Source organism: Athene noctua, chromosome 1 (assembly GCF_965140245.1).
Source record: "Athene noctua chromosome 1, bAthNoc1.hap1.1, whole genome shotgun sequence".
In the NCBI taxonomy this organism is placed as follows: domain Eukaryota; kingdom Metazoa; phylum Chordata; class Aves; order Strigiformes; family Strigidae; genus Athene; species Athene noctua.
The window spans coordinates 234,625,403-234,643,768 of NC_134037.1; the positions used below are offsets into that span (position 1 = coordinate 234,625,403).

Below are 18,366 nucleotides of genomic sequence, written 5' to 3' on the forward strand. Positions count from 1 at the left end.
GACAGTCCAGCAACAGAAAATGTAGATCTCCTGCACCCAGACAAGTAGTGAAGCAATAAAAAGGTTTCTGCACAAAAGACACATTTACTTTCCAGCTGTTAAGTAATTTTCTTGTCTTAACTCCTTTAGTAGAGGGATATATTGATCCATACATAATGTATGGTAAGGAGCTCCACTGTATGCATGTGTCTTTTTTCCATTTCTTATGGTTTGGAATGGACAGCTCTTATATGTCTGAGCCAGGTTAGTTGTTTCATCCCTGGCCTCTTGCTTGGCACACGTAAGTAGATTCCTTACATAGTTCTTTCTGGCTCTAAATTAATTTTGGCTGTCGAAACAGTGGGTATGTTACTTTTTAAAATGTATTTGATTACAGAGCAAATTGAATTTAAAGAGAATGCTGCAATGGCATAGGCTTATCTTTGTGTCTGGTCCCTGCTTACTGCTTTACCAGATACTTTCTTTCTGATAATACATATTTATTAACATTGTTGAAAGCTTTTTATCTACAACAATCTTTGTCATAGATGGTCTTAATGTTTGAGCTTACATACTTTCCCTGTGTGGTAACTTGCTTGAGATTTGGAGAAAATAATACCTTGTTGAAGGGATCCGTGAAGAGTTTATTGTGGAGAATCAAGGACCCTTTGTTACATAAAACACCAAAAAGACCAAATTTTAAACTTCAAATGCTAAAACAAATTTAAAAGATTTAAATAAAATTTTAAAAAGCCTTTATTAGTTAGCTTGTGGGGGTTTTTGGTTGTTTTAGCCCTGAAAAAGGTGACATTTGGTGACAGCCCCTGAAAAACACTTTCAAATCACCTTCAACAGTAAAATGTGAAGTTCACAGTAGGAATTGGTTGAAGATGTTTAGTGATCTGTTTAACAGTAGAAACATTTCACTACAGAAGAGGCTGCAGGTGTTGGTAGTAATCATGGTGCCCTTCTATGTTGCTAAGTCTGACTGAGAACATGAGTTCTTTTTTCTGTGTACCGTGATTTTGGGTTAATTTGGGACTAAATTTCTGCAAAGCTTTTAGAACATGAAAATTTTTGTCTGTTGACCGTAAGTCATTACTAGAATCAGAAGTTTTAATCTAAAGGTTTAAGTATTTATCACATTAGCTGCCATGTTATTAATTTTCAAGATCAGTAGTTTTTCAGACTTCTATTTCACTGTTTTCAGAGCATCCCCTATTGTAGCTGCATTCATAGACTTGTCTTGTTATTGGTGAAAAGACAGAGAAAAGTATGTTTGTGCGATGAACCATAATCACAAGGGGTCACGTTCAGGGTGTTTGGATTCCACCTTAGTTCTAACTCAAGAAGCTTTTAGCTGCAGAAATCTCAGATGTAGCCCGAGTCACCCACTGAATCATGACCTAATCATAGCAATCACACTGAGTCCATTGCTTCTCCTGTTTTGACCATGGAATTCCCTACATGCCTGTAATTGTACAAAACATGAGGCTGTAGGGGAACAGCCAAACATCAAAGACATGCCGGAGCACAGAGACAATATAGAGACGGTATGTAAATGTTGCCTTTCTCTCTCCAGAAAAGAAAGGCTATTTCTTTACTTGGGCTATATTAAGTTTGTCCCCAAATGCAAACAGTATCAGCAGCAGGACACTGGTTAAAGTAGTCGCCCAGAACGGAGGAGATTGGAGGTTTTTAGCTCTATGAAGTACCACACAATCTGAACCTATAGCTCCCCGATTCCAGCAGACTCCACTAGCCATGAGGATCAGGGGTATTCTGAGGTTAGGCTTTTCTCCATGTTGTCTTTTGGGGATGGACATCTTCACCTCCAAAAAAGATAAGACTCTAGAGGGAAACTACCCAGAAAGGCAGTCTGCCTTTTTCTGTTGATGTAATGGGGATTCCTGTACGATTTAAGTGAAATCCTGGGTTCTGGTTCCCATTTTGAAGGCTGTCTCTGTATTTTCCATTTAGAAACTCTTGGATTAAAGGAGCTAGAATGGACAGGAGCTTAGTCTGTTGCATGCCAGTTTCTAGTGGCCCATCTTCAGCAGAGGTGACCCAGGTTATTCCACAGTCTGGTGTTCATAGCACTCTCCTAGATGGGAGCAAGCTGTAGAGTTAATCTGCTTGAGCATAGCCCAGAATTTAGCCTAACTACTAACAGAACAGAAAGACCTCCTTTTCCGGACAGTAGGAATCTACTCTCAGAAAACTGGATATACTCTACTCAAATTGGATAGAAGAGTGACTAGAGCAGGTCTGAACCAGGTATCTACTTGAGGACACTATGTGCTTAATAATTTGTGTCATTTGGTATAAGGTGACTCTGTGACAAATGTGCAGAAGCACAGAATTGTCCTCTGGAGGCAGATGGTGAATCACCCGGCTGAAGCCAAGTGTTTGCTCTAGGTGCTGCAGAGTGTAAGATGTGTAACATCAGATGGTTTTGGTTTGGTCTTATGTCTCATTTTTGTTGTGTAGCTTGCCTGGGGCTTGTTCCCTACAGTTTGTGTCATGACAGAAGGATTTTGCATTACCAAATGTCACCTTTTGAATTCTCAGCTTCAGGGACTGTTTTCCTCACTCATGATTTGAAACAAAACTGTGTAATAAAATGTTACATCTGAATATTTGTTTGTGGAACTGCAATTTTGGTAGCATCTTTGTTGGTGGACTCAAGTGAACACCTCTAATGTAGGCATAAAAATAAGTATATGCAGTGAAGAGAGGTAGTCCTGTAGGACTGAACTCTGTGTCTTTGTGTTGTTACAGAATATCTTTTCATCTGACCAGAACAGCAAACTCACTCTAATGAAAGAATTGCATCTAAGAGATTAACATTTCAGTGGGACAGAGCAGTTAGGTGTGAGGGTTTTTTAAAACCAGCAGTTATCATTAGCCTTTTACCTTTACTAAGAACAAGATTTAGCCCTGGTTTTGCACCCTAGAACTCTAGTTGTGGAACCAATGTCATTCTAGATTAACATAGTTTCCCTCTTTCTGCTAAATTATGTAGGATCCCAGGTTGCGGGATTCCTGACAAGCTGAGACATCTCATGTCCTGCTAACTTAGTTTTAGGTCTTCCAGCTAGGAATGACTGCTCCCAAATTGGTCCCCTTAAAAAACAGTGTGTGTGGTATCTATTTTAGATATTAGAGGGACTTTAGTTACTTAAAATAATTTTTGCTCTGCTTTGGTTTTATTTTAAATGGACCATCTGAATCTGCATTGTATTTTTTTATATAATTATCTTGAGGCCTGAACAACTCAGATATTTTCAAATGAAAGTACATGTTATTAGTGGATTCCAGGAACTCAGAGTAGCGCATCTTTAGAGATGTCTGCCTTGGATAGAAATAAAAACTTGAGTTGGGCACCGAATTTTCTCTTGGCAGCCTTCTGTGGTATCAATTTCTTGCTTGAGTTTCTGCCACCATATGTGTTGTAATAATCACAGTTTGCAGAAACAGAGTTTTCTGTGTATTTTCATCCATAGTTTTAAAATACCCTACCCTAGAATTTGATAAAATTTGTTTTCTTAATACATCATATTCATATAAGTAATATTCAGTGTCATATTCAAGTCATAATCTTTATATATATGCATGCACACACACATATGTGTATAGAGGTGTATAATAATTTGAGGGGGCAATAATAAGAAATTTCCACAAAGGAGGGGGGGCTTCTCTGGATGCCAGCTCTGAAACAGGAGAATGTGCCAGATAATCCAGTTTCAAATCAAAGTAGCCAGGTAAGTATGCACAGAGAAAAAATAACTCAGTGTAATAAGTTGAATATAATGATGCTGAGAAGGCATTTACAAGTAATTATACTATGTAATTTCATTTTTGGCACAACTTGGGGGGGGGGGGGGGAAGTTAAAGGTAATGCTTATTTCTTTCAAGATGTCTCTTTAAATCAACATGCTCTTTTGTAGAAGCCACTGTCTACATGTCAGGAACTGCCAGCTGTTGAGACTCACTTGTGCTGTTCACCTTTTAACCACAACCATCACTAGTAGCGCTTAAATTTTTAACTTTCTGGTCTGCAGTGCTATGTGGCCAAGAAAAAAAAAAACAGTCTGATTAGAAAAACACAACTTCTAGTGGCAGCAATTGTTAGATGATTAAATTGTAGTTTATCCCAAATGTTGTGAATCAAATGGAACATGATTAAGCAGTATGCACAAAAATTAAATATTAGTCTGAAAAAGTTGCGGATCGGTAATGCTCAGCGTAAGTGCTAGGAAATTAGACTCTACTTGAGGAAAAAGCTAAGCAAATATGCAATGCAGTTAGATTAGAACGAGTGCAGATTATTTTTCCTGCTAAGAATAAAAACATTTTCATCAAAGCTTCTCTGTGTTAAGAACGGTATATCACATTTGACTCCCTTTGAAATGAAATGATTTATGGCTCACCTGATATTTAAATTGGAAGACTACAAGGCAGAGAGAACAATTTTTTAACGTAACTCTTCCATGTAGTTACTAAATAATCTAAAACAGCAAACAAAATGGAGCAATTTAACAATCTAGGCTTCACAGTACAAAGTCTGTGTTGTATTTCCACATTAACACCTTTGATTCATTGGTACTTTTTGTTAATGGGGGATAGGGTTGATCACTGTACCATACAATTTCTTCAGAAAGAATGTATAAAAACTTTTTATTGTTGGACTATCTCAACTAAAATTATCCTTCTGCAAGTTCCCAAGTTTAACTTCATGTTGTGAAGTTGCACTGTTCAAAGGCATGGGCTTGCAGTCTTTTTTAATCATAAAATTGCACAGGGGTCATTGTTTAGAAACAGATGAAATGAAAGTACATTGAACAGTTGAACATCGAGACCACTGTTACCTTCTTCCTTTGAACATACCTGAGGCCATTAGAAAACCAATAGCTGTATTAATGATAAAGTGCCATAGGAAACTGTCATCTCTGCACTTTGCCTATGAGAAGGGATTTCATGTCTTTTTTTTTTCTGAATACTTATGTATGGTTTCATGGGAAAGATCAGGATCTCATTAGGATGTAATCTTTAGAAATACCGTAGTTAGGCTTCATAGCTTTCTGCTCTTTTATCCATGATTCCAAGGTCTCTGTGGATGAAACGAATACTTTTTTTTCCCTGCTTTTGAAAAGAACTGTGAATGTTTTACCTTCAGTTTTTCCTTGTTTGCCAGCCTGCAGTCTCTGATAGATTTTTGTAGCCAATTAATATATTTAAATTGATGTTGCTGCTTTGTCAGCTGCTGTTCCCCAGCCTTGATGGCAGAAGTAGACAGATGGATGGGGGAAGGGATTGTTTTGTCGGGATGAATTTACAGCATAAAGAATATGTTAAACTGACAGCATTGCAAACTGAAGTCTTCTGATTGCCTGTGTCCTTGCAGTGTTCACAGTTCCTTCTTGTGCCTCTTCCCCAGCTCAGGCCTAACAGTAAGTTCTGTGTTTGCTTTTCTTTTTTGTTATTACTTGCTTTGATTACATCGCACCTAGTAAATGCAAAGCTACCGATGCTTTGTGACACTTTTTTAGTGCCTGTTAACCCAAAGTCATAATTTGGAAGTATTTTCCAGGCATAGCTTACAAGGCAAATGTAGACCAATTGGTGGTGGTGGTTGTTACTGGGTTTTGTAATTAATTGTAGCTGCTGGGAGACCAAAATAAAACTTTGAAGTCTTAGCCATTATGTAAAAGACAGTGGTGCAACTATTTGTGGCATCTGGGACTACTGATTTACTGCGGCCAGTCAGTGTTGGAGGAGCGCGCTGCTACGTCAGCGGTGCGCTCTATTGTTTCAACTGCTGTGGCCTTTGTGTTTGATCCTGTCAGTGCTTGCGTCAGTGATGCATATCATCCCCTTCGTGATGTCAAAGTGTGGGTGTTTGGTTATAGAGCCATAGTTAACCTAATGTGCTGCAGTAAATCCTGAATGCTATTTCCTCCTGGGGATAACAGTGATTCATCGCCGCTCACATTAGGCTAATGCTAAGTATAGCAGTGTTCATGAGCCGCAGTATCCACATAGATTAATATCAAAGTCATTGCAGCTTTCTAAACGCGATGCCAGAGAGTGTTTGTTTGCAGCCAGATCTGTTTGCTCACCTCCTGTCTTAGGTGTAAACCGATTAGTAGTTCAGCTAAAGGTAAATCCTATGGAAGGTTTGGTCTGAAGTAATCCTTTAACTTAATTGTGCTAATTAACGTAAAAGCTTTCAGCTCCAGAGCTTGGATCACACGAGCCCACGGCAATCGGCAGGCCACGGTAAAACCAGAGCAGCAGTCCTGCGGGATGGCTAAGGAAGCCTTTCTCGGGGGTGGGGAGGGGGGCTCACGCCCCCACAACACCCGCCGCGCCCGCTCCCTGCTGTGCCGGCCGCCGCTGGCTGCGGGCCGGGGTCCGGCCGCCGCCCGGGCAGGGCGGAGCGGGCCGCGGGGCGGAGCGGGGCGGGCAGCCGCGCACCTGAGTGAGCCGAGCTGAGCCGCCCCGCCCGCCGCCGCCGCCGCGCCTGCCGCGGCGCTGCCGCCCAGCCCGGCCCCGGCCCCGGCCCGGCCGCTGCCCAACCCGAAATGAGCGGTAAGGTCTCCCGGCCGCACGGCCGGGCCGCCGCGGTGAAACACAAAAGCAGGGCGCGGCGCTGCAGGCGGCCCCTGCGGCTGGCGCGGCGGCGGATGGGGAAAGCTGTGGTGGCTGGAAAAAAAAATAAAATGTGGGGAATCCGAGCGCCGCTAAACCCCCCTCTCGGTGATAGGCGGGTGGCCGGCAGGCCCGCCGGGGCTGCGGGGGGGGCCGCGGCGGCCCCGAAGCCGTGAGGGGAGCGGGAAGGCTCTGCGCTGGGAGGCCATGACGAGCCCGGTTTTGTAAGCGCGGGGCTGTGGGCGGCTGCTGGCCCGGCAGAGCTGTGCCCCCGCCGGCGGGAGGGCGGCAGGGCCGGGGCCGCCTCGGCGCTGCGAACCCGCCGGGTGCCCCTGCCCGGGCGCTGCGTGAGCGGCCCCCAATGCAGCCGCGCTTAATGGTTAAAACAGAAACCGTTTATCTGCTAGGCAGGCGGTGGCGGTATCCTCCAGCTTCCAGGTGTTGCTATGTTTGGATCGGTTTGTCACGGTGCTAGCCATTATGCAGCGCGGATCATTTTGGTACCCGTTTGTGGTCGCTGTAACGAGCGTAATGAGGCTTTTACAGCCTGCTCAAATAGGCGTGTTGGAGAACTTCACCCGCTCTTGCTGGGGGGGAGGTATTCCCCCCGTTGTTGGGAATTTTTTACGTGTTTCCTGTCTCAGGACATACATGCCAAGGTTTATGTGATCTTTAATAGGCACCTTTGATTTTATTTTTTTTTTTTAAGTTAGAACAAAATGCTTACATAGAGACTAGAGTTTTCCCTTTCGTGCTAGTAAAATAGCAAGTTTCAGGACAATAATAAACAAAGTGTGGTGAAACATCTGTTTGTTGGGTTCAATAGAGTTAAATGTTTACAATGTTTAATGAGTCATTCAAGAATAAAGTATAAAAGTTTGTTTTCTCTCTCACTTCTTTTCCACTTCTTACATAACTGAATTTGTATACCTGAGACTCAAGACCTTCTCTTACAATGGTTAAGTCATTAATAATATAGTGATTTGGATGAAGTCAGTTCCATTTATGTGCAATATAGAAAATTAGATAACACAAATCTCTGATGCTGTTGTCTACTGGTACTTTATATTCAGTCTCACCTCATGGTAAAACATACTCCCTTGTCATGCACCAGTCTAGCCAATACCTAAAAGCACAAAAATTATTTTTACAGTTTGTCGCTGAACTAGAGCCAAGATCTTCACATTAGTTGGAAAAAACAAACAAACAAACAAAAAAAACCAAACCCAAAACCAAAACAAAACAAAATCTGCTCTTATAGCATTTTAGCATTTTATCTTTAGATACAGGAAAGCTTTTTTCTATTTTGCAGGTAGTAATATGCTTTCTGTCAAGAAATCAGTAATTTCACTCTAAAGACCCTATGTTCATTAAAATATATAGTCTGCCAACTTTTCTCCCATGCTTTCCATTTTCTTGAATGCTCCTCTGCAATCTTAACTTCATTCCACAGCCACTTTGTAATCTAATCAGAAGTAAATTAGAGTTCATCCTTACATCTTGAATATTTAAAATACATTTTAATTAATTCTGGAACTTTAAAGTGGTAAAGATGAGATGTAAGCTTTCAAACTACTGATCTGACTCTATTCTAACACTGCAGTAATTTTTCAGGTTCATACATTGTGTTTATGTCTTTGGTTTTGTGACCACTACATTATGGGTATACTGAAAAGGGTTTGGTGGATCAACCTTTGTACCAGATTGGAGATAGCCACCTTTTTTTGTTTGTTAGAGAGATTAAAGCACTAAATAAATAAGCTTTTAAAAGATTGTTAAACAATGTTCTTTAGATGTTTAAGGCAAAAAAGCCAAACACAGCTAGCTACAAGTTCACAAAGAAACAGGCTGTTCATGTTAGAGTTCCTTCATCCCACGAGGATGTTGAGTTTGCTCTAAAATGTACAAGTAGCTATGGTCTTAATCTTCTCAACTTAGCTGAAACTTACATAGTTTGAAATTGTGAGTTCAATAAAAGAGCTAGTATTTTGTATCTCATTACAGAAAAACTACAAGTAAGCATTACAAGATACAAGCTGTGTAAAACCCACCTTATTTAAGAAATTAAACCATTATTTGGTTGAATGGTTTCCATCACTGTTGACCTTTTTGAATTTATTGTAAGCTCATGCTGTAAAGCACTTTCAGCTTCTCTTTATCTGTTTTTCATTTCACTTTCATTTCTTTTTAGCACTTCATACTCAGGAGAAACTTTCACTGAAACATTTTTGAGTTTCAGCTGAGCAAAAGGACCTGACAGATTCAGTTCTCAATTTATAGCTTACTGTAGTCCTTATATTCTTTACTGTTACAGAGTTCAGTTAATCTTTCAATTAAGACTTTGTTCTTCAAAAGTCTCTTCACCCCCTCCCCCAGCTATGGGTTAACAATTTGTCAGTAATAAGCTGTGATTCTTTTTAGGTAATACATTTAAAAACTTCTGTATCGTATTTTAAAGAAGTCCCTGTAATACGTCTAATCAAGTTGGATTGCATGCTACTTTTTTAAAAGAATTTTATTTGTTCCTTTTCTCCCCTCTTAGTGTTTGTACATAGTTGTATTTATTTTTCTGTCAAGTTCATACTTACCAGAATGCAGTATGCTAATCTTACATACCGTACTTTGCATTTACTTAGTACTTTCCATTTGCAGATTTTAACTGAGTTTATAAAACATTAATGTGAAACTATGAATGCCCTTTCAGAAGTATTACTGAAACTTCACTAAGAGTTGGATTGGTGCTTGTGGTAGCTCCACTACACTGAATTGGAAATTTGGAGAATGCAGCCTGGAGTGTCTGAATCCCAGCCTTGTGTGTTTGCCACAAAACCTAGACAGATTATATTGTGTTTCAGTTTTTCTTTAATAATTAAACTTCAGTGATGGTTGCTTGTATTTTAAACACAAAAATGTAAGGACGTCTGTAGACAGTCTCGCTTGAAGCCTGTGTCAATGTGCTTGCTCTGATAGAGGCTAATCTATACAGATCAAATACTAAAAGGGAGGCCATAAGGATAGGGCAGACACACAGAAATAACCTTCTTGTTTCTAGCTTCCTGAAATGAAAGTGATACTTTTGGGTTTTTTACAGCTCTTAATGGATTACCTCTCTCAGTTTTTTTTAATTTCTTCTGAACCTAACCTTTAGTTTCCACAATGTTCTTAAAGCAAGGAGTTACACAGTTTGGCTGTGTATTCCATGAGAAAGTCCTTTACCTGTTTTAAACCTTTTACCTGATGATTTAATTTAATATCTCTGGTTCTTGCACATGAGAAACTGTAAATGATCTATCTTCCCATTTTTAGGCAGTTGAAGGAGTTACAGGTCTTTTACTATTCCTCTGCTGCCAGTCCTTTTACATTTTAACTGTCTTCAGGTGGAAGAATCCTGATCTCTTTAACCTTTCTTGATAAACAGGTGGAAAGGGACTGTAAACTTTTTTTTTTTGTCCTTTCCTAGTTCTGTGTGATGAGACAAACTTAGGGCTCAAAGTATTGAGATACAGCATGGTTTTATACCATAGGGTAATAATGTTTTCTGCTTGTTCTTGGTTCTGTTAGTAATGATTTTTAATGTTCGCTTTCTTTCTGCAAATGCCACTGCACAATGCTCAGCTGATATTTCCTTAGAAATATATGTAGTAGCTCCATAGTCTGTTTATTTACAGCTAATTTATGGTTTATCACTGTAAACAAATATTTCTGGGATTGTCCAGGTGCATTACTTTGCACTTACCGACACTGTTTCTTCTACTTTTTTATCCTCCGGTCATTGAGTACTTTGAGATCCTTTACAGCTCTCTGAGAGTATACCAAAAATTTGTCACCTTGCTGTTCATTTCCTTTTCCAGAAGTTTTGTTAATACATTGAACAGGTGGTTCTTTGTGTGCCTGTGGGACTCCTTTGGTCACTGTAGGTACTTTGAAAGCTGATCATTTACTTGTCTTTGTTTCCTGTTGTCATCAGTTTGTTATTCATGAAAAGCCCTTTTCCCTTTTTAACCAAAGGTAGCATTACTTCTTTAAGAATCTGTGAGAGAGACTGTCAAAAGCTTTTTGAAAATCCAGGTATGTAACAGCGTCCTTGTGCTCTTTGCACATAGCAGGTTTTCCAGGCAGTACTTAATCTACAAATGCCACCTTAAAACATTCCTGTTCTGTCATATTTATCTAAGTGTCTGCGAACTCTGTTCTTTCTGGTTTGCATGGTGCAAGGATCATCATGGTATCACAATTTTTCCATTAGCAGTAGACTTACTTGTTGGTAATACACTGGCTTTCCCCTGGGACCTTAAGTTAGTGTCCTATTTGCCACCTCCCACTCTGTGGTACTGAGACTACTTTAGGTGGTAAGACCTACTAGAGCAGCAATTTTGTAAGTAATTTTCTTTACAACTCTTAACTGAATATTACCTGGTTTCAGCAATTTGTTTCAAATTTTTTGTTTGTTTGTTTTAAAGTCTCTTCTACCGTCTCTTCATCTTGGGACACTTCTTAAGAAGTTTTGACATAGGCTCTTTTCTGAGCTTATTGACAGAAAAGGGAGAAATACCTTCTGGTGAATCTTTTTAGTTTTGTTTCTGTTGTGGGTTTTTTTTCCTAACTGTTTCTTAGGTTTCCAAGACTGTTGTTTGCTATAATTTTATCTGTACAGTTCATTGCCTTTGTTTATCCATGTTATCTTGTATATTTTTCACAGAGACTTTGCAGTTCAGTATGTTTTTTCAACTTTCTCAAGTTAAGTGGTGCTGTACTGAATATTTCTGTAATCCATTTAGGTCCTGCTCAGGTTCCAATGATGTCCCCAAATGGTTCAGTGCCTACTATTTATGTGCCTCCTGGATATGCCCCACAGGTATGTCCCTTCATTTGATTCTTACTTTATTTCTTTTCATGCAAATTAGGGCAGTAGAGCCAAAATAGCTAATTCAGTAAATTAATGTATAAAGTTTCAGAGTCACTGTGGTCAGGAAAGTAAATAAGGGGAGATATCCCATAGAATCTCTGTCATGGGAGACTTCTTATGCTGTATTTGTGTCTTTTTAGTTATGTATTAACTACTTACATGACAATAACAAGTACAGTTCCTTGTTGAGTTCAGGATCCTAATGTACGAGATGTCTTCTGAACATAAAATACAGTCATGACCCAAATAGCTCATTGTGCAGGACCTGTACTTGTTTCTGTGTTTGTGGATGTTTCTTCTTGACACCAGTATAATTTTATGTACATACACAGTTCATATCTGTGAAGTTCCCTGCAGGTGAGGAGTAAAACAGATCAGTTCAGCTGTCCATTTGAGATAAGTTATCATATGATGTTTCCACATCTTATCTTAAAATGGGTCTCTCATTTTCTCACTGCTGTGTGATTCTTAATTTAGATGCCTGAAAATTAAATGTGAGCTAAATAACCTGGACATCCTTTAAAGTAGATTAAAAGGATGATTCCTTTGGGCTATTTTTGACACCTGTATTATAATGAGATATGTGGCCTTCTAGATGGTGTCTCTTTCTTTCCCTCAACTGTAGAACAAGTCTAGGAGTTAGTAGGTCAGACCTAGAAGTTAGAGTTAGTGGATGAATGCCACTCTCCCTAACGCAAGATTTTCTCATGATGTTCTGTTGTTGTGACCAGTCTACCTCTGACTCAGCACGCATCCCATGATGTGCACTGAAAAGAGACTTAAACATGTGAAATGCAGCCAAAAAATCCATGGTGTCTAGCAGATGTTGGACTCATTATCTGGATGGCATGAAGAATTGCCCTCTGTTAAGTTATGCAGACTAATACTCTGTGGTTTTACCTTTCATCTGTTGAAAGTTGGCTGATAAGTTGATTCATGTATCCTTCATAGCTGTTCCCAAACAGGCAGAGAAAAATTAATTAAAAATAATTATGAATGTCGATTTATCTTGGGTCATAATAAAAAGTCTTGATTTCTATTAGAATTCATTTTTAAAGAACTTAAAGAATTTTTGAGATGAGTGAAATTCTGAATTTTACCATATTCCTTGAGTACTTAATTTCAGTTGATGAAGTAATGTTTGAAAAGTTGTGTAACCTCTGCCAATCTGAATAATATTTATAAAATGAATTTATCCTTCCTTTGAGGACAGCTTGCAGCAGACAGGCTGAAGGACTGGGCCTTGCTGAGGCATGCTCGTGAGCCTTTCATTGGAGCTTGTTAGTGCAAGCAGGTGGTGTGCTAACACAGATCTCTGACTTTTGAACTGAAGGTGCCTCACATCTATCCAACTCAGAGTACCGGTGGAATGAGCTCATGTCTGCTGTTTTCATCTGAGTAGAAGTATCATAGTCCAGGAAAACCTGTAGTTTATAAGGCTTCTGAAGTATTTACTGCTGACAAAACATACCAGTCGTTGTGGTTTATGATGGAAATTAATGTTACAAGCCAGAAGATTTGATAGTAGTCTTGCAAACAGGAAAGTCTAACACTATTGGGCTAAGAGTTATCCCAGACTTAATGCAGTCTCAGCAAAGTAACTTATGTGGTTTCTTCAGGCATAGTATATTTTTAGATGTCAGCAACTGCAGATGTATTTTGAGAGAAATTGGAAACCAGCTAAATGTCTAAAGCCATCAGCCTGGAAGAACAACTTCAGCATAACCATCTTTTGCCTATCCTTTTTCATGTAGTTCTTTTATGCCTCTGCTTGCTTCAGTTCCTGTACTGTCCTCTGTTAGAAGTTGGGGTTAACTACAGAATAAAGCATATTTCTTACATCACATAAATAAAAAACAATTCATAAGTTGATTTACTTCCCTCTTTCCTTTTGGAACTGTAGTTGTAAAACTCAGAAAAAAACCACTTTATTCATCCTCTCTAAGCTGTCTATATTCACTGTCAGGAATGAGTTTTTCAGTGCTGTTTGGTTGGTTCAGTCAACCAAACAGGCCTATGCCAGAACTACATGTTTTACTAGCATGATTAGGATAATAAATAGATAGTTTACTTTTTTTAAATTACGATTTTATACTTAACATGATGCTCTTACTGGTTTTTGGAGGGTCTTTATCTGTGTAGTTGCCTGGTAGAGGCCTACCATTGAGTTGGTGTTTGGTTTAGAAGCAGTTACAGACTTCTCAAACTCTTCATTTTACACTACTAAACTTAAGGTCTCTCCTGCTGTGAATTGGGTATCTATTTCTGAGTTAGGCTATGAGCAGACCCAAGAAAACAAATAGATTATAAACTAAGCCTGGTTTTTTTAATGAATTCTGCTTCCTACATAATCTGAATCTGCTCATAAAGTCATGACAAATTGCAATTTATTTTGTAAATTTGTAATTGTAAATTTTTGTTTTTGTATTATTGTACAATTTGTTAAAATTGTAATTTTTTTTGTAAACAAAACTTAAATAATTAAAACTACATTTCAGTGTTTAGAGAGTTTCATTGGACAGCAGAAGTTCTAGTTGTATTTACTGCTGTTAATATACCCTGCCTTTAGGGTACCACACAGCTATGGTTGCACAGACAGGAAGAGCATTGTCTTCAGTGAAATTACTCTTTCCCAATAAGGAACAATTTCTGTATACTGAAAATAGCCTATTTTTTAAAGTCACATGGTATGTATATATTTTAAAGCTGTGTTTACTTATGTCATTTATATTAATTTCCAGCTCTCTATTTATATAAGTAAGGTAGGATTAGCTCCATTATGTACATACTTTTATGTCTTTGGAATGTTATTGCATATTCATAGAGATCTTAATTCTATCATTACTCCAGAAGCATACAGCCATGTCTACGTAACTATCTCAGTACAATAGTGAAGTTTTGGAACAATTTCCTAGATGAACTTCACTTAGCTTGAATTGGTGCACGATAATTTTGGGGTGTACAAATTAGATTGCTGTCAGAGAAAACAAAAGCAGAAGCTCAGTGCCAGATGTACCAGATGCACACCAACCCCTAATAGAGGCACGATAAAACCAGTGACTGATCCACAAAGCAGCTTTCTGTCATGGATTTGGTGGAAGTGTTCATACCAGGGCACAGGACTAAATCTAGCCAAGCATTAAGCTTAAGCTTAAGCTTAAACAGTGGAGTTGGAAGCAGCTTGGCAAAGTGCTTTGATCTGCTTCCGTTGCACTTATTGGTGTATGTGTACATGTCCTCACCTCATTTCAAATGTCAGTGAAAACTTATGTCATAGGGTTGCCTTGTCCCCTGCTTCTGAATGTAGTCATGATATTTCAGATTCTTCTCCTCCTTTTCTGGATAAATGTTCCATCCTAAATCTTACATTGCAGTCCCTGCTGGCATTATTTTACAGCGTTTTACTAGGAAGTGAAGAACAATCTATTCACTGGCATCCCAGACACTGAAGTTATGGACAGCACGATACATACAAGTTAAATTATGCCTTATGCCAAATTATCTCTAGATATTACCAACAGTCACATATTTTTTTTGACTTTATCAATAGTGATACAAACATCTAGATAGGATAATGATGGCAGTCTTCCCTGTCTGTGGTGTACTTCAGGGATGGACCCTTTTCTGGTCCGATTGATGACCAACCCTTGTTTAGCAAAGAGCATTTTCTGCTTCAGTACTTCCTACGTTATGTGTCTTCGTGCCTGCTCTCCACCAGACCCCTATATGCAACAGAGCGCAGATGTGCTATCTGTACCTCAGCTCCCTGCACACACCTCAGCTCCCTGCATCTTATGTGACCATGCTTCTTCTCATCATGGTACTGCATAGGCTGCTTTTGTTTCTTTGAACTTCTAGCAACATTGCTTAGGGCTGCACTTGGGTCCCTCAGCTGAAGGCAGTCCTGTCACATCTCCCATTTGTCATTTTTGCACAACAAGCCTCTTTGCACACCAGAGTCTGGCAGAGGCTGCCACAAAGGTCCTGTTTTCTGAGTAGCATGTGGTTTCCTTCAGTGTGCAAGATGTTTTAACAGGCAGGGGGAAGAAAAGAAAAAAAAAAATTTTTAAAATTACCTTGAGTTGTGAAGGAGTCTTGAGAGGGCTGAATACTATCCTGTTAGTTTTTTTTTAACAGCTTGATGCAGGCGATGGCTGCTGCACGCTAACAGATACAGTATAGCAAGTGCCTCCTGGGTTAGTGCTGGTGGACCAATTTGGGCACAGAGCAAAGACCAGACACTGTTGTGCCTTTTCTCTCACCATTTATGCTGAGTGAGGTCTATCTACCCACCACATCACTTCTACAGAGCAATATAGTTGTTATACTGTAGAACAAATCCTAGGAGCAGTGTAGCATACGAGCAGTGTGAATGAGGGTGGAAACAAGACCCTGAGGAGAAGCTAGGCTCATGCCAGAAATATACTTGGTTGTTTATAAGATGTTGCTACAGTCAGGTTTTTTTAACAGTATTTTTCCCTGTCACACTGAGACATTAGTGGCATTGTTGCAGTTAATACATTTAATGTAGATAGCCCTTTAATTGTCTTTTTTTTTTCTGTTTCTCAAATTGGAGGGTTTTACTCTTCCTAGTTTTGTTTAAGTATCTACAGAAACACCTTTCAGACTGTTATTTCTCTTAAGGTGCATGGTGTCTCTCACTGTACAGGTTATTGAGGACAACGGTGTTCGAAGGGTTGTGGTGGTTCCCCAGGCTCCAGAATTTCATCCGGGTGGTCATGCAGTGATACACAGGCCTCCGCATCCCCCACTGCCTGGCTTCCTTCCTCTTCCAGCCATGATACCCCCTCCACCACGTCATATATATTCACCCGTGACCGGAGCTGGTGACATGGCAACACAGTACATTCCACAGTATCACACCTCACAAGTATATGGGGACCTGGGTAAGTAGCTTATCAACTATTTCAAGTTCTATCAAAAGACATAACGCTCTGCTCATTTCCAGCATCTGTTACACTGATGTACAGGCTTTATCAGGAAAGACTTAGAGCTTGAATGGGAACTACACACAGAAGTTTTATGAGGGTACCAGTCTTGTTTTCATGAAGCTTATTATTCCAGAATAAATTATTTAATTTGACTAGTCTATTCAGTGATCTGTTAAACATACAGATTATTTCTTGTGTATCAGTTATAGATTTGCCCAGGAAAGCAATGCAGGAAGCGTTTGTAGTGATTCAGTCGATGCTTTCCCCTGAGATTCCATATTTAAATCCATACCTGAGCACTGTTCTGAGATCTTATGTCTTGCAAGTATCCTGCTTGAATCATTTTCCTGGTTCAGCTAGGATGGGGTTAAGTTTCCCCAGCAGAGAGGGGGAAGGGATCTCCAGCCGGGTTATTCATACCATGCTGATGTCAGATCCTGAATGGCAGCAAGGGAATTTTTTTTCTCTGTGGCTCTGGTGGTGGGGAGCACAGAGCTCTCTGTATTCATTGCGGTATTTTTCTGTATATCTTTTGTCTTGTTTATTGTTATTACTGTTTATTGTTGTTATCATCGCTACTGTTGTTGTTCAGGTTGTTTATTACACTGTTGTATTAAATTTCTTCTTATTTTAACCCGGGGTTTGTGCCCTACTTGTGTCCGAGGGTGGGGGAGGGACAATGGCAACGTGGTCTCCGGTCCCGGCAGGGCCTAAACCAACACAAGCATGGGTTCTTAGTATTGATTATGAAAAAATGTTTAACATTTTTCATAAAACTGCATACATTTAGTCCAATGTCCATATTGAAGTCCAACTTGAATAATTAGGTGCCACCAACCTAAACTTAATACTGTAGTTGAAGCTGTCTTTGGTAGTGCTATTGACATCTGCCTTTAATAGGGTTTAATATGGTTTAGTGGCAAAGTGTACGTGTGTACTAACTCAGGGTTTGGATTGTTAGATTAATATTTACATTTCTGGTAGACTTGCTTTTCTTTAGATAAACTTCTGCTACGAGGCAGGTGCTGACCTTGGAAAGACTTTCAGATAGGTTGCTGTTTTTAGAGAAAGAAGCTAGAAGCTATGGAGGGGGAGCCCAAACAGAACTTTGTCATGTCTTTGTAGATGTGTGGATTCTCAGTGTTCTATGGTACTACTAAAATGATCTAAAAATGTCCTCCAAATCGTCACTGTGATTAAATAGTCATGATTGATGTCTTGATCTTCCTGGAATTCTTAGTGTTTCTGTATTCTTTAAGTGGTATTTTGTTTCTTCTTTGCACTACTTTGATAACAGTACATTATTAGATTCTATTTGGGTGCTTATTTATAGTTTTATTAATTTCTTGATTTCCTGTAGATGGGCAGTTGTTTGCTTTTAGTTTGCTAGATTAAGAGATTGGAATATGATAATTAAATTCATAAAAGGTAAAGGAATGGAATTCTTAATGGAATAACATTTTTTAGATTTCTGCTGATAGGTTATATCTCTTTAAATATTAATTCAGTGATAATTTGTTAAAGATAATATAAAAACAACTTATCAAGTGGGATTCTTTGGGTCTGCTTTGTTTAAAATATGTACATAAGATGCCCTTGGATTCAGGGAATTAGAGGACTAAAGATGCTATAATTTGTTACATACTTGCTACAGATTTCATATTTCATTCTGGACCACTGACTTTGCCTATGGCTTTCAGAAGTTAAAGCCTGGAATTAGGCTCCTATATGAGGAATCTGAATTCAAGGAGGGGAAAAACCCAAAAGCACTTAGAGCATGGTAGTTCTTTAACAAGAGCATCTAAATCTCCAATGGTAGTGAAAATCAAATTTCTAGATAGTCACAGCTTATCTGGTAGTCCTCTATCAAATTTT

At 39.2% G+C, this 18,366-nt stretch overlaps 1 protein-coding gene across 6 annotated transcripts in view; it reads left to right on the forward strand.

Moving 5' to 3' along the window:
* Positions 1–18,366, forward strand: part of FNDC3A (fibronectin type III domain containing 3A) — a 124,550-nt gene that overhangs the window by 55,777 nt on the left and 50,407 nt on the right. For 4 of the 6 annotated variants that reach the window (XM_074913067.1, XM_074913049.1, XM_074913059.1 and 1 more), the window contains 2 exons: positions 11,412–11,488; positions 16,209–16,446. In XM_074913067.1, the coding sequence (XP_074769168.1) occupies positions 11,412–11,488; positions 16,209–16,446 (315 nt within the window). Of the gene's footprint in view, positions 1–6,534; positions 6,574–10,949; positions 11,009–11,411; positions 11,489–16,208; positions 16,447–18,366 lie in introns of those variants that run through there. The other 2 variants (XM_074913078.1, XM_074913096.1) reach the window with 2 other exon arrangements.